Below are 16,097 nucleotides of genomic sequence, written 5' to 3'. Positions count from 1 at the left end.
GAGGATGAGGAAATGAGATCGATGTTGAGTGCTTTGAGGATAGACGAAGTCGACGACTTAGGCCAAGATAGGGAGAATGTCGAGATCTGATATTGAGTCCTTGACAGAGTCGATAGCTGTGATCAAGTTCAAGATGGTGTCGGCGTCTAAGGCCGAGTTTAGGATGGTGTCGGCGTCTGAGGCCGAGTTCAAGATGGTGTCAATGGCTGAGGCTGAGATCGAGACGATATTAGCGACTGAGACCAAGCCAAGTACGATGCCGAGATCTAATACTGAGGCATTGAGGATATCGATGACTAAGACAGTAGGATGACGTCAGGATCTGAGGGCGAGACATGAGAAAATTTGACGATTGAGATTGAGTTTGAGACAGGGATGATTCCAAGATATAGACTGAGACATAGATGATGTCGATGACTGAGACCGAGATAGGTACATGGATGATATTAGCAACTAAAATCAAGACAGATATTAACATGGATGATATTAGCAACTAAAATCGAGACAGACAATATCGACATGGATGATATTAGCAACTAAAATCGAGACAGACAATATCGACAATTGAGACTTAGAGGATGTCGACAATTGAGGTACACGATATCGATATTTGAGCCCAAGGCATGAGGGATGTCAACTAAAGTTGAAACATGAGCGATATTGACAAAGGCACGAAGAAAATGTGAGATCTGAAACTGACACAGATAGCATCGACAATAGAGGCCGAGGCGTAATAACAGACTTATTCATGATCAAACTCAAATCTTGTGTTAAGCGGCTTTGGTAAAACTTTTCTTTAAATTATTATAAATAATTCAAAAACTTTTTTTTAATTTTTTTATCCTCTTAAAGCAAAGTTAATGTTATTTACTTCAAATTAATTCTGCATCCACCCTTGTTAAGCAAACACCAGATTGTTGATAATACAGCTTTAACAAGACAAGTATTGTCAACTCACCGCTAAACATTTGGGTTTCTGACGAGCCAATGAAATCTCTCTGTCTGTTTGTACTGGTCAAGTCAGAGAAAAGTGGGTACAATTTAGATCTCCTAGCACAAGAACTTGGAATCAAATACACCATTAGCCAGGGAATCAAATTGTGATACCAATTTGATCTAAAGATTTTTGAACTGCCAGAAACATCAGAAAGAACTAGATGACAATGTTTGCAGAGAAAGTAGCTGACTGATGATTACAATTATAAATATATAGAGAAGAATACATACAAAGAGCATACGATAAACAGATTAATCAACATTACAAGAATTGCCCATGGGACGTTAAACCACAAGGTAATAAGAGTTCCATAGATCAGACTATCTTTGCATGTAGAATAAAGAAAGAAAATAATCAAATCTATGGAAAAATACAATGACAGAACAAAAAGCTTTTTGATCCAATTTCTGATAATTTAGGCTATGAACTATCTCTATGCAACAAACTAGACTGAGCTCAGTGACTGATGAATACGGTGATAAAACTTTCAACAGAAAATCCATTTAGTAAAACTCATGGTTGAGAAGTCTAACTTGGTCTGCATGTACTTTGCAAACTTTAAACTTTTGCAAAGAGAATAATAGCTTGTGCATCATCAATAGGATGCAGAAAAGTTGCAACATTGAGAAATAGAAAATGGATGGTCAAATACAATGGGATAGCCATCTAGCAAATAAGGTATTTGATTGTTGAGGGGTTGCAATGAGTATTTTGGGCAGAGGGCAGTGAAGATGCCCAACAAATATAAGCCTTACACACTATTATATCTAAAAAATGGTATATTAAAACACAAGGATATTCATAGTCAAAGAAAACAATTGAATATTCATTCCAATCCCTTTTAAAAATAAAGGAACAAAATTACTTCGCTATGTTATCTGCGTCTTGCGGCATTAACGGTATTACCGACAGCTAAACTAGTTCATTATGCACACAAACCATGAGTCACTAGGCTTTACCACTCGATTACATTTGACTCAGATTTCATTTAAAGGAAGAAGTCTTAAGGTCATGGTTGATCAAGATAGTCTCTATCCATAATCTCTCTTTCAACAATGGGTGAGAGAGATGGGTGAAGTATCAAGTCTAGTGAGTGGCAATCCTCAAGCTCATGGTAAATCTTGAGCTATAGCTAGGCTAAGCAATTCAAGATGCGATCTACGCAAGAGAAAAATTATCTCCATGTGCAAATTCAATAGGATTTGAGTTGAGATTAGTGAGAACTCAACAAGATTGATTGAGTTTCCAAAAAACAGTTGACTTGGCCCCATTTCAACCAATTCAAATTGATTCCATACATTTTCTAGTTAAATGCAACTCATTTCCAGCAATATCTTCAATTCCCTTGTTTCTTGAATTTCTAAAATCATTCTTCCTGAGATGTTCAATTTCTTAGGAAAGGTCAGAATGGCATTCAATGTCATTTATCCAACTCAAACAAACTATATCAACTGATTTTGCTAACCATGGATATAGGGGAGTCACCAAGAATTTGTAGGAACCACTACCAAATAGATGAGGAATTAACACTTCCAACCCTGTTATGAGCCTTTTATCATTCACATATAAAGGATCTAATTGCCCCATGCAAGAGCAGGAAAAATTGGTATGACAAAAAACCTAGCTAAGAGTTGAACAATGTTAGAAAAAGTTACTGGCGAATCATGAGCTTGAGAGAGAGAGAGAGAGAGAGAGAGAGCTAAGTGTTGATCGATGCCAGACAAAGCATGTTAGATGAGCAAACAAGATAAAGAGAGATGGCCTGTAGATCCGATCACCACTTATTGATTAGGAAAGAGAACCAACTGTAAGAACATGGAAAAGAAACCATTTGTGCAATGTTTTAAATTAAGGGAACAATTCACCCTAATATTTAAGAATAATGAACGATGGAACATTGTTCCAGATTACTGATATAACAAAAAAAAAAAAAATTACAACCAAGAATTGTCTATTCAAATTACATGTGGAATCATAAAAAAGATGGACCACCCTTCTTTTATTGTGATAACTAGACTTTAATTAATTTTGAAGATGCAATGTCTAAAACTTGCACAAAAGATCACTGGAACTTGAATTGTAGTGATAAAATAGATGACGAGATCACTGGTGGAATCATACTCGTTTTTGATGGAATGTAACTCATTTGCAGTTATTCCTCAGTCAGTAAGTACACTCAGAAGCACAATATCAAAACGTTCAGAGGGATTCAATGCAGTGAAGATGAACAATATAAATATATAATTCCAATACAGAAACATAGACTCTGCAAGGAACCATTGTTATGCATATGGAGGACTCACCTCAGCCAACTAATAGGAGATACAATAGAGCAATCATGTTTTGACTTGTTTGGACTAATTATCATTGCATCATTTTGCTGCATATTATCTATGAGACTCAGAGGAAGTAAATGGTTTTCTTCATCAGAAGCTAATGATTGTAAAGGCCGTATCTGCATCCAAGGATCACTACCATTCATAGCAGCACTATTTGCACCATGTGTGACTCCATTCTGCTGAATACCACCAAGAACATGCTGTGGAGATTTGGCACTCAAAAGTGCAGGGCTCCCCTTCATGCTTTGTGATATCAAAGAGTTGTTTGAGAAAATATTTAATATATCTTCTTGTTCTGGATTCTGATGTCCTATAGTTGAAAGCCATCTGGAAGGCCCTCCTAATAACCCTATGTTCTGATCCAATGGAGGTTCCCACATCTGCCATATACCTTGTGACTCATCAACATTTGTCATATGTAAATCCTGAGACTTGTTACATGAAACTTGGCCAAAACTAGTCTGTTTTTCTTCTGAATTTTGCAATCTGGAAATAGGACACTCAATTGGAGAAGGCTTGGATATGATTCCAGAAGCAGAAGGACTCTTTAACACTTGAGATTCCACCACCTTATCATTACAAAGAAAATCAGAACTTGTATCTAATGGAAAATTGTCAAGCTCCTCAGAAACTGGACCAAGCAAGGATATAATGTCCGGCACATAGCATGGATCTTCAAAATTTTCTGCTTCTTCTGATGTGAAACTTGATGTTGAATCCTTAATGGAAGTAAATAAGGATTCTACTGACAAGCTTTTGGGAGAAGTACTACTAAATAAGAAACTGGATGAGGTCATAGAAGTTAAAGGAAATGGTTGTGCAAAGTTAGTTTGACTGTCACAGAAATTGTCCGATCGCAACTTCTGGTTATTTAGGTCTGTAATCTGAGCTTCTACTTCACTGTTATTATTGCGACTTGTTGAAGTCGTTGCAGGGTTTGTGGGAGCTGGATTAGTGAATAGTTGATGCCATGGTTTCTTCAGAGTAGCTTGGCGTGGTTGCACAGATGAATTCATCTAGGAAATGCAAAGACTTCAACAATCAAAACAAACAGTTATCAGAAACAAGAATACTAAAGAGCTTGATTCATGACAACTTACAGGCTGATGAAGGTTGCCTTTGAGAAAACTACTATCTCCACTTGACATAGTATTAACACTTACATCTCCAGCCACTTGAGACTTTCTGACATTTTTGAAAGTGTGATTCATGAAAACTGTAACTGGTTTAATTGGTTTCTTTACCACGCTAGTTGGATTCTGGGTATTTCTCCCAAAAAATATGGAGCCATCAAAACCTCTTGATGAAAAGTTGCCAGTTATATGACTAGAGTATCTTGTTTTACCTGTTACCATTTTATTTCCATGTGAAGTATCCAAGGCATGTGCCTTTGACATCACTGCTGGATTTCTCATTGCATCATGTCTCTCATTCCTATTCTTATTGTAAAACCCATACTTTCTCTCATTCATGTTGCTCACCCTTTTCTCTAAATCCTCAACATCAGAATTGCTCTTGCTAGATCCCCTATCCTTGTCGTTTCTTCTATCTTTTCTTCTTTTCTTTCCGTGCTTATTACTGTCTCTTTCCTCGTCAACAATGGAGCCCTTTGAAGTTTCTCCCTCAGCTTTCAATTTCTCATCTCTCATCTTTCTTCTTTCTTCTATCAGCTTTGCAACTTCCTCTCTTTGCTTTCTTTCTTCCTCTTCCAGCATCTCTTTTTCCATCTTTGTCTGACGTTTCTCTTCAGCTTTCCTCCTGGTTTTCTCCCATCTTCTCTCATGCAGGTTCCCTCCATCATCCTCACTCTTATATAACGCCCCTTTGTGGTCAGTGTCAGAACCATCATCTGACGAACTGTTTCTGAATACTACTCTACAGAGCCATCTCATACTGACAAATAAATAGAAAATCAGATTGAAAGGGAAGAAAATGAGAAATGATGAGAATTTCGCAACAGTAGAACAACTCCAATTGGTGTTTCTCTGGGCTTGCCGATCCTGACTCCATATCCATCCACAACTCCTCATAAGTTCACTGAACGAAGAGCTCCTAACAGAACATGGGAGATCCAAGATGGGCCTTTTAGAAAATTGGCCACAGTAAGAGCACTTGAAGCGGCCTCCAGTAGGATTCTGATCCCTGTATGGGGTGTGACAGTTCCGGCAGCGGCGGATGGCAGTCTTCAAAAGCGTCTGCATGTCAATTGCAAGTGCCCGCTGGCGCTCGCGTTCGCGAGCTGCCATGCAAGCCTGCAAATAATTCAATAGCGGCACCAAAGCCTTGTACCAGACGAGTGTCAGGACGAGGACGGTCAGACAAGCGATCCTAGGCGAGGTGACCTCAAAGCGCAGCCGCGGAGGGAGGAGCGGCGACATGCCCCAAAACAGAAGAACTGGGAACAGCAGCCAAGGCAACAAGGTGGCAATCTTCCGCGACCACCTCGGAACTACACAAAGTATACACATTATTCAAGAACCAGCGCCCTAGCCAGACGCGACTATCTGAATTTCCAAACGAAACCGAACAAATTGCGAGCTTGGGAAACCGAATCTTCTGCTACACCATTTCTCGATTCTTCCTCAACCACCGTTCAATCTCGGCGCGTTCGACCTCCAGAAAAAGAAGAAAAAAATACGCAGAGTCGAAGAATCCCCAAATCCCAATACCGCAAGCAAGGCCCTAGAATCACCCAATGTCCGAAGGAGCCACAATCGAATCGGAACCTCGATGCAGCAAGCGACCGAGAGGGAGAGAGAGAGCTTCCTTGATCAGCGCAGTCAGGAATAAATAAAGCGAGGATGCCGAACAAAAATGGAGACGAAGGAGCGACGCATGATGCCGCCGAGGTGGCTCACCGAGAAAACCCTAATTCTGTCTGGTCCGCGCCCATGGCTCAGAGAGAGAAGGAGAGAGAAGAGTATAGACACGATCTAGTTGTCAAATGAACGCTTCAATTTTTCCCCATGCTCTTGTTTCCCTATTCATTATCGTTCGCAGGGAAAAAGTACTAAATATGTCTCTCCTTTGTCAAATACTCTTCTCGGCAAGGGAATAAAAAATATATTTTTATGGTCGATCTCAAATTAATTTTAACCATTTTTAATCCATTAACAAGTCTCTTTTCCTCCAAAATGCTTTTAAAATTTGAGATTTTCAGAAAGAAAAAAAAAATTGAAATATATTTTGAGATTCCTCAATGATTAGTTCTTGATTCAATTGATCTTTTACGAACTTTGATGAAATAGTATAAAAGTCCTGCGACGATCACACAAAGCGCAACCCCGTCGACGATCCCACCACCGACAAGGACCTTCATCGTCAGACCGGAAGAAGCGTCACGACGCCCACTCGCTTTCTTGGCGATTTTTATCCAATAGCTAGATTCATCGGCCGCCCCCATCTCTACCTCTCGTGCGCCGCCGACGAGAACGTAGTGGTTGCACGAGTCTCCCGTACCGACCATGCCATCGCCATTGCCATCGCCATTGCCATTGCCATTCAGGTACAAAGCGGCGGCACAAGAACAATCTTCCAAGCAGGAAAGCAAACACTCCTCCTTGCTAACGTTGACCGTCGGCGATGGGCTTCTCAGCACAGTCACGATCCCTTCCAGCTCCACCATCTCCAAGTCAGCGGTCGCCGACTCGCAGAAGTCGGCCTGGTATTCCAGTCCGGAAATTTGCAGAAACGAGCAGCTTTCAGTGGGAGAACAGACGCCGTAAGGTCCGCATGGAAGCGGGAGGTCACAGAACCGGAGAGCTCTGTACGACGCCTCGAACTCGCCTCGCGAGGCAGAGTAGTAGTAGAGGCCGACGTTGCCTTTGCTTCCGAAGGACAAGAATCTAACAGCCTCAGAATTCATCGCCAGGATTTGAGCAATTTTCTTGGATCTTTCGTCGAACACCTTGAGCCCGTTGGATGCCTGCTTGACGAACGCGATTCTTCTGCGCGGCCGAGGCTTCAGCTCCCAGTAGGAGTAGGTGTGGCCTTTCCAATGCAGGTAGGCGGCGACCTTGTCCTGCTCCACCTCGAAGGAGTAGGACGCGGAGGAATTGACCGGGTAGGACGTGAGCTTGCCCGAGGAATTGAGTTGCTGTCTCCAGAGCAGCGTGTGCGTCGGGTGGTCGAAGCTTTGCCATCTGGTTCGGTTCGTCGCGTCGGCGAGGATGAGATTGCCCGTTCTCTTTTGAAGGCGGACACTCTGTTTCAAGTAAACGCGTGGCGAATATTTGTACACGTCCAATTCAATACGAACGATTATACCGATCGAATAAGATGTCGAGTTACCTGCACGCCTACGCCCGGAGTTCCCGAACGCCATCCGACGCGGCCGGTGCTGTCCTTGATCTGCAGGTCGCCGTCGACGGTGAGATAGAGGATGCAGCTTCCGGCCGGAGCGAATCTCGCAGAATGGTCTGATGACCACACCTTCAAGCCTCCGAGGAGAACGACCATGGAGCAGGAGTAGCGGCCTTGGACGGCCTCGACGCTGAGCGCCGCCCGTAAGCCCGGCGGGGCATTCCCGGCGGAGAGCACGTAGGCTCTCCCTATGAAGCCTGGCTGGAACGGGGAAGGAAAGCCGACGGTGACACGGCTGCCAGTGGGGAAGCTCGAGGCAGAGCTTGCATAGTGGAGGAAGAGGCGGAGACTGAGGAGGAGGAAGAAGGGAAAGGCACGTCCCATTTACGGATCACTACTCATCTCATATAGCAATGGATTAAGAAATAAGAAATTGGCAGCTAGGCAAAGAAAGGAAACACAATAAATGTTGAGCCGGAAATGGTATTGGGAAGAGTGGATTTGTTGGTGAGAATTTTGAGGAAGGTAATTACGCAGTTGCTTGCATAGTTGGGATTTGGGAAGGCAAATTTGCTTCGCCAGTGGGAAGGACTCCACCGACGATGAGCAGAGAAAGTGGGAGGGAACAACAACGCGAGCGTGCGAGGGACAATGATTACGCGCGCTAATGTATCTATGGAGAGTGAGTTGGAATTGCGATCCTCTCCATTTACAGGGGCGACGACAGGATTGCCGGCTGGCTTTGGCTCTTTTGGGCCTTCAATTTATGGGACTAATGACTACTTGCTAAACGTGGCAGACTTGCCAAATTCGGCGACAAGGTCTCAGTCAACCAACAAGGCTCATGCGGTCAAAACATCGGTTGGAAGAGCTGAGTGAATAATTTGAAGCAAATTTTATTTACCATTAACAAAATCATAGATGTTTTTATCGAATCGAATGATGTAAACTCTTAAAATTTCTGTAGCGATTATGTAAAATGATGAATGAAGTTGGTCAGCAAGCCGGCAGATCAAGGGGCGGGGATTCAAGGGACTGCAGCTCCGCCTCTCCATTTTCCACCAGGAAGGCCATGGCTAGTCCCCAAGTGATGTGCACGTCCAAGTGGCAGTGCATGAGCCAGATGCCGGGGTTGTTCGCCACGAAGCGGATCACGGCCCAGCCGTTCACCGGCACACCCACGGTGTTGCGCATCGGCGGGTCCACCAAGTTGAACTTGGCGTTGTCCTTCGCCGGGTTGAAGTTCCCGAACCCCTCCGCTAGAATGTAGAAGTCGTAGCCGTGGATGTGGATCGGGTGATTCTCGCCGGTGACGATGTTGGTGCCCTGCAGGACCAGCTGCACTACCGAGCCGTACTTCAGCTTGTACACCTTCGTCCCCTCCACCGGCTGCGACAGGCCACTGCTCACGTTCTCCGCCGTGTAGTCGAAGGCCACGGGTGGCACCGCCGGGAAGTCGGTGGTGAAGACGCCGGGCAGCCGATGGTAGTGGGCCTGAAGTAGGGAGGTGACCCCTGGGAAAACGAACGAGACATTGTTCATGCTGGCGGCGAAGCGGCTGTTGTTGGGCCCGTCGCAAGTCTTTCCTTTGGGGCAGTCAAAGAGGCCGAGACCAACGGTGAAGAAAAGGTTCTCATCGACGGGGCCTGGGACCTCGACGGAGGAGGGGCTCTTAATCCCGGCGTTGAAGGCTGAGACGGCGGCGGTATCGTTGTAGGCCGGGAGTGCGGGGAAGATGGGCGGTGGGGGTGGAGCCGGTTGGGCGCAACCGCAGTCGTATTCGAGGATGGCGGTGGTGGTGGTGTTGTCAAAGGCTACGTTCTTGGCGCTGGCGTAGGCGCGCGCCGCGATGTAGTAGCGGGAGAGAGGTTGGTCCATGGTGACGAGCACGTCGGTGGTTTGACCCGGAGCGAGCATGAGCACGGAGGTGGTGAAGGGCTTGGTGTACGAGGCGTCGGTGGCCACCACCGTCATCTTGTGGTTAGCGATGGCGACGAAGAGCTCGTTGTTGAGCGCAGCGTTAATGAAACGGAGGAGATTCGTCTCGCCGGCCTTCACCGGAATCACAGTGGTCTCTGCAATCAATCGATCAGCATTCAGCAGGTAATTAATTAATTAATCACGAATGTCAAGAATACTTCGGGTGATTGGAGCTAACTAATGGAGGGGGACCTTTGTGGGAGCAGTTATAGAGATCACCGGGCTGGCCGTTGATGGTGAAGGCATCGGAGATGTTGGGAGAGCCACCGGTGCGCGTTGCTTCTCTGACGACGTCAATGGGATTCCTGTCCCACCACTCCCCTGTTTTCGTCACAAATTAAAACCTTCAGCTGCAAAGCCATGGAGTGTATACTTGTTACTCGTCAATGGACAAAAGGTAGCGTACCGAGTATGAGAGGGATCTCTCTCTTAGGCATGGCGAATGGGTAGGAAGTGTTTTCCTTGGGACGGATGATGAGAGCTCCATAGACAGTGGCCCTGAGCCAGGAGCTGTGCGCATGCCACCACAGAGTCCCTTCCTGTCCCTGGATCGTGAACCTGTACCTGTAGCTGCCGCCTGGCTTGATGGGGCACTGCGTCACAAACTCCGGCCCGTCCGCCCACGCCGTCCTCAGCTGCCTCACTCCATGCCTTAATCACCGCATAAGCCACCGTCAATTATCTATGCAAGTAATTTGATTACCAATCAATGGCCATCTAAGTAATGTATAGAGTACCAGTGAAGTGTGACATTGTATCTCGCTTGATTGACGACATTGATAATGATCGTGTCGCCGTTCTTGACCTCTATGGTCGGCCCCGGAAACTGCCCGTTGACGGTGATGATATTATGAGCCGCGCACAGCCTCTTCACCGGCGTCTCTTGCACCTGCATATACACGCAGTCGTCATTCATGGCTTTGATTCACTCGAGTAGTAGATCAGTAAACTAAGAAAGATCGAGTGCTCACCACGAAGTCGTGGTGCTGCACTTCTGCGTCGATTCCATAAAAGAGAAGTGAATTGAGAGCTAAAAGGAAGGTAAGAAGAAGATTAATTTTGGGGAAACACTCCATACAAGCAGTGGTAGTGCTTGGAAGTTTGAGATATCAGGGAGGCAGTGACCGATGTAGAATGGAAAGAAGAACGTTTACGTCGTCTTATATAGCGGTTAGCTAGTGAACATGAGCTATGGTTGGCAGATTAGGTTTGGATTTTGTGCATGCTTTTTCGAGTTATTTTTACATCGTTCATATATACATATATGTTCTATGATCAAACTGTTCGTTGAACCGTGAGGCAGTTGGTGGCTTGGTGCACCCACTTCGCTAGGGTCTTTGTTAGACATAGTAATTTCAGCTTCCTTCACAAGTTTGCAAGTAAACTCTTTTAGACAACGCATCATAATGATGTTTTTAACCTTTTCTTTTCTCTAAAAATAATAAATAAATCATATTTTCATGCATTTTAGCAATTCTTTTCGCATGCACCAACAGATTGCTTTTGAAATTTGTAATTACTAATCAATTAACTGGTCTCAGGTTTGGTTAGGGTTGGTGGACAAGATGCAACTTTTGGCCGAGTTGATCTTGTCGATCTGACCTTAAATTTCAATTTCTCATCGATCTGACTTTTGGCTCACAAAGTCTACAGTGAGGATTCTTTTCCTTACCCTCTCTTTGTTGCAAAAGGTGGAACCGTCATTTTAGTGATCTTCTGGGTTCGACCCCACAGATATCCAGAGGAGATAAATCACAGTTAAGCTGGGCAGGAAGGGTGACTGGAAGTCGAGTGGAATTTAAAGCGCAGCAGACCGAGGTTTTACGTCCGTGTGCAACTGACGACCTTCAACCCCTGAACCTCCGTTGCAAGCGTCAAGCATCCTTACAACTGATCCAGCCCGTGGGGGCCCCTAAACCCTTACCCTCTCTTGCTTCTAGAGAAAGATAACCACCATGTCCTTTTGAAGAATTTGATATAGCTAGAGTTCGTCTTGCTCATGTAACTTGCGTTTGAAGAATTTAATTAGTTTAAAATTTCCACGAACTGTTAAAGGTTTATCTTAAAAGATAGAGTTTGACATATAGTAACTAATTAGGTGCATGGATGAACTAGCTATTACCGACCATAAAGTTGCTGATGCCACTTACATACTGAAATGCAGATTAGTCCATTGATATCGATCAATGGATTCAATCGGAAGGAAATGTGATTACACTATCTATTAAGCTGGTGAACGACAACCATCATATCTTGAAACGAGGTAGTAGAGTAGTAGTAGTAGAGCCCCCAGGGCGTAGGCCGCTAAGGTAACGGATCTACCTTGAAACGAGGTAGTAGACTAGTAGTTCAGTCAAAAGGAGATGACACCACTGCTGACCTACCCTGTTTCATCATCAACATTTTAATGGATGTATGCACTCGTTTCAGTTCTAACCAGCACTGGATGGTGAGAATTTTAATAAGACTGAAGGGAATTCTCAATTTACTAAACAAACTATTCTAAGAAACTCTGTTGTTGCTTCAATTGAGCAGGAAAAATAGGTAGAAATTACATCCTGTTTACAAAACAATGTAACTATAAAGGAGCTCATTCCATGCATCAGGAACTCCTGGAAGACACCAATGTGTGCAGTCCGAATAGCTAGTAGGGTTGGCAAGTTGTTCTTGCGTTAGATTAACCCAATATCTCCTGTAAACGGAGGGATGCCCGTCTTTTCGATACTCTGACAGCTGAGTTATGTTAAGCAACTGCACGCTTAGGCCTTTTCGCCTCATTTTCATGATGGTGTTCTCAACCATGTGCAACATCTTGTGATCTGATCCTCTACTTGCATACCCTTCTCTGTGAATTGGTTCTGTTTCATTGTAGCAATTTTGATTGCTTGCTGCACCCCACTCATCTCCCCTGCGAAAATCACCTTTCATTCTGAGTTTCTGTATCAATCAACTAGCTAGACAATGCAGTAACGAATCTGAATGGCAATACTGACCAAACATGTGTTGGTGACAAGCTGACAAAGAAAAGCTTGGCATTGGGGTTCTGATTCAATTCGAGCCAACCGGACCATTCCTTGAGTGCTAACTCAAAGCCCTCTACCATCTCCAACTCCTCTACCTTCTTGATCTCATCCTCAAACGATCCATGCCTTGCCAAAGAAATATGAAACTCAAATCAGTTAAATTAGGCCAACAAAAGAAAGTAATAGAGCACACAAATGTTTTCTTTCTGTAACTTACAAGACCTTCATCTTCATCCCAGGCTGTTTCCACCATAAATAAGAGTTGAACACGAGTATATCCGCATCTGCCCATTGTCGAGCATGCGTCTCGATCGAATTCGCCCGCATGATGCGGTTTGTCTTTCTGTGGTTCACTGGATCATCACAGTTAGATTCTAGCAACAAAGGAGACCAGTAGAAGTCAATCGATGCATTGAAATCCTGCAAATTATGCTCCAAGACAAACATAAGTTTCAGAAGCTCAAACATAAGTTTACAGTGCAGACATGGAACGTTTTTACCTTTGCTCTAAAGGACATCAGTGAGCCATTATAGATCATAGATTTGCTCTCACTGCTTATAAAAGACTCCACCATGCACACCATTGATACCCATTGATTCCGGTTGAGGGAATCACCCACATACACAATTCTTTTTCCTATTAATCTTGTCAGAAATTTGCCAGCATCAAACCTGTTTGCCAACGTTAGTAGTTTCATTGATTGAATTTGGGATAATTGACAAGATAAAAAATAAATTAAAATCCATAATTACAAATAATTATGAAACTTTCCACCAAATCAGACTATAGACTATACCATTACAATTACAAAGCTGTAGCATCAAAGTTATTTGGCAGGCAGATTGTTGTCCAATGATTAAGAAATATGATATATACTTTGGTTTCTTATACTTTTCCAGAAAAGTTAACTTTAGAGTGACTGATCTCCAATAATGTATTTAATCATGCTCTAAATTCCTAAAAGAAATAATTAATAATCTCTTAGAACTGCAACAGATGAGAAATTTCTTTGAAGTATCATACCTGGGGATGTCGCATCCATTTGGCTGCCACCTCCATTGCTGATGCTTGAGATTCCTCCGGCCATACTTCTCGCAAGCTACCTCATCATGCATGTACTCGCACTGTAATCCCGAATACAATGGGCGCCTCTCGTCATCGAAAACCCACCTCCCGGAGAACAAGTCACAGCCCTCCGACTCTGTGCTAGATTCATCGCTCACAGTACTGCTTCTCATCATTGCCTCTTGCTCTTGGTGCTCGACTGTGCTAATTGGGAGGATGCGATTCACTTTATCGTAGGAAAGCGAGATGGCAATCACCAAAACTAAGATCAAGGAGAACAAGAAGGGAACGAGAAGAGCAGCAGCATTGTTACTCTTCTTAGCCATGTCATTCATGCAATGCAAGCATGCCCAACACTAGCGCAGTGGTGCTTTATTTCTGCGCATATTTCTGGTGGGATGCCAATTGTGATGGTTGGGAAATGGTGTTGCTTGCTCTGTAGAGTGAAGGAATTGTGCTAAACCATGTTCGCGAATTACTGTGAATAACTGAATTGTTGAGGGAAACATTAATTGATGGTGTTTGGTGGAGGCATGAATTATTGTAGTGTTGATCGTTTGGTGTCTATAAGGATGTGATGGTGAAGGATCACTAACGCGGAAAGCTAAATAAGAACAGACTGCTTGCAGAAGCTTTTTGGGATTGCTTGAAAGGAAAGAAACTGCCGTACCCATGTGGCTGATCTAAAGATCCGGTCAACTTATATCCCAGATGGCACTATTAGAGAAACGGTTTATCTAGACCTAGAGTAGAGTTACCCAGGAAGTTGCGGATTAGGGAGGATGTCAGGCACTTCGGTTACGGAAAACCAGCAAGGATAACGTCACCGGTAACAATGAGGTGTGACGGTTAAAGGGCAAAAAGGTGCTCTTGTAACTCCAGATCAACACTTCATTTTCATTATAATATAATAATATTTATTATCTCTAAAATTTACTATTATATAATAAATATCTTTTATCCATATTCTTTTAATATTAACATTCATAATAATGATTGAATTTTACAGCTATTCAAACATCCTAAAATTATATCATATTAAATAAATATATTTTATTTTAAATATATTTTAAAATATTTAAATTATTATTATTTTTAAATAAAAAATTTACTTTAAAAACTAATTTTACTATTTTTACAAAATAATATTAATTTTTTTAAAATATATTTATTAAATAAAATCGATATATATGAGAAATACCATAACATAAGAAGTATTTAAACAATGCATAAACATGTTTTGCCTAAATACTTCTTATATTGTATTTTTCTTTGAAGAGAAGCTGAAGCAGCCAAACTAGAAAAAGATTTAGCATAAGATGTGGGCGTGCCGTATGACAATTAAGCAGTTAAAATTATAAAGTTGGGAAAATAAAATTTATTTAAAATTATCATGTAATTATGAAATTGAAATGCAACAATAACTTCGAATAAACCACATTATGATGAAATTAAAAATAACATATGAAATGCTAATTCACAAATTGTTGTTGTATTGTCTTATGATATGCTCAACTAAATCGGCGCGAAGTTGATGATGAACTTGAGTGTCATGTATTTCAGAATTTGTCCGAACATAATCCTAAAATCCTCGATTTGAGCCATAGATAGGTTGTGCGGGTTTATCACCTTCATCATTATACCAATTTATCACATGACTTCCCTCATCCTCAACAATCATGTTATGCAAAATAATACATGTTAACATGATTTGTTTTAACTTTTTCTTATACCAATAACGAGCTAGACCTCTGCCAATCGACCATCGAGATTGGAGCGCCTCAAATGCCCATTCGACATCTTTTCTTGCATACTCCTGTCTTTCCTTAAACAACTTCCTCTTAGGATCCTCCGGGCAAGGAAAGACCATAACGAAAGTAGCCCACTCGGGATATATTCCATCTGTTAGATAATAACCTTCGTATATACAGTGTCATTCATCGTGAAATTAATATTCGGTGCATTTCCTTGCAAGACGTTGCTGGATATGAGAGATTCATATAACACGTTAATATCGTTACGTGAACCGGCGACCCCAAAGAATGCATGTCATATCCACAAGTCATGAGACGCGACCGTTTCAAGTACGATTGTTGGTGACCCATGTCCCCTTGTAAATTGACTTTTCCAAGTAACTGGACAATTTTTTTCATTTTCAATGCATACAATCAAAGCTACCCAGTATGTTAGGGAAGTCGTGTCTCTCATCATGCATTTGAAGAAGAATTTGAACATCATCAGCATTTGGCATTCTCAAGTACCTATCACCAAATATTTCAACCACATATTTGCAGAACTTGAAAAAAATACCTGATGGTAGTTGATTCACTCATACGTAGGTACTCGTCAAGATGGTCGGCAAGGACTTCGTAAGCCAGTTGACGAATCAT

General features: G+C 42.6%; 4 protein-coding genes across 4 annotated transcripts; all 4 read right to left on the bottom strand.

Annotated features, from left to right (window-relative positions):
* Nucleotides 1-872: 872 nt before the first annotated feature.
* On the bottom strand, nt 873-6,292 carry LOC122037508. The gene is made up of 3 exons (XM_042597015.1): nt 4,437-6,292; nt 3,301-4,352; nt 873-1,131 (listed from the first exon to the last, which is right to left on the bottom strand). The coding sequence occupies exons 1-3, from the start codon at nt 5,802-5,804 to the stop codon at nt 873-875; spliced, it is 2,679 nt and encodes an 892-aa protein (XP_042452949.1). The 5' UTR covers nt 5,805-6,292.
* A 123-nt stretch (nt 6,293-6,415) lies between these two features.
* Nucleotides 6,416-8,275, bottom strand: LOC122037513 (PAN domain-containing protein At5g03700-like). Its single transcript, XM_042597021.1, has 2 exons — nt 7,627-8,275; nt 6,416-7,540 (listed from the first exon to the last, which is right to left on the bottom strand). The coding sequence occupies exons 1-2, from the start codon at nt 8,020-8,022 to the stop codon at nt 6,533-6,535; spliced, it is 1,404 nt and encodes a 467-aa protein (XP_042452955.1). The 5' UTR covers nt 8,023-8,275; the 3' UTR covers nt 6,416-6,532.
* A 239-nt stretch (nt 8,276-8,514) lies between these two features.
* Nucleotides 8,515-10,769, bottom strand: LOC122037512 (laccase-3-like). Its single transcript, XM_042597020.1, has 5 exons — nt 10,590-10,769; nt 10,356-10,507; nt 10,025-10,269; nt 9,811-9,939; nt 8,515-9,713 (listed from the first exon to the last, which is right to left on the bottom strand). Exons 1-5 carry the CDS (start codon nt 10,692-10,694, stop codon nt 8,635-8,637), a joined length of 1,710 nt encoding a protein of 569 aa, XP_042452954.1. The 5' UTR covers nt 10,695-10,769; the 3' UTR covers nt 8,515-8,634.
* A 1,347-nt stretch (nt 10,770-12,116) lies between these two features.
* LOC122037517 (protein trichome birefringence-like 34) lies at nt 12,117-14,200 on the bottom strand. The gene is made up of 5 exons (XM_042597025.1): nt 13,666-14,200; nt 13,142-13,313; nt 12,859-13,061; nt 12,612-12,767; nt 12,117-12,526 (listed from the first exon to the last, which is right to left on the bottom strand). Exons 1-5 carry the CDS (start codon nt 14,040-14,042, stop codon nt 12,181-12,183), a joined length of 1,254 nt encoding a protein of 417 aa, XP_042452959.1. The 5' UTR covers nt 14,043-14,200; the 3' UTR covers nt 12,117-12,180.
* Nucleotides 14,201-16,097: the final 1,897 nt, after the last annotated feature.

This window comes from Zingiber officinale, unplaced genomic scaffold (genome assembly GCF_018446385.1).
Source record: "Zingiber officinale cultivar Zhangliang unplaced genomic scaffold, Zo_v1.1 ctg59, whole genome shotgun sequence".
Taxonomy (NCBI): Eukaryota; Viridiplantae; Streptophyta; class Magnoliopsida; order Zingiberales; family Zingiberaceae; genus Zingiber; species Zingiber officinale.
The sequence above is the reverse complement of the archived record's forward strand: the minus strand, read 5'-3'. Positions and strand labels throughout refer to the sequence as shown.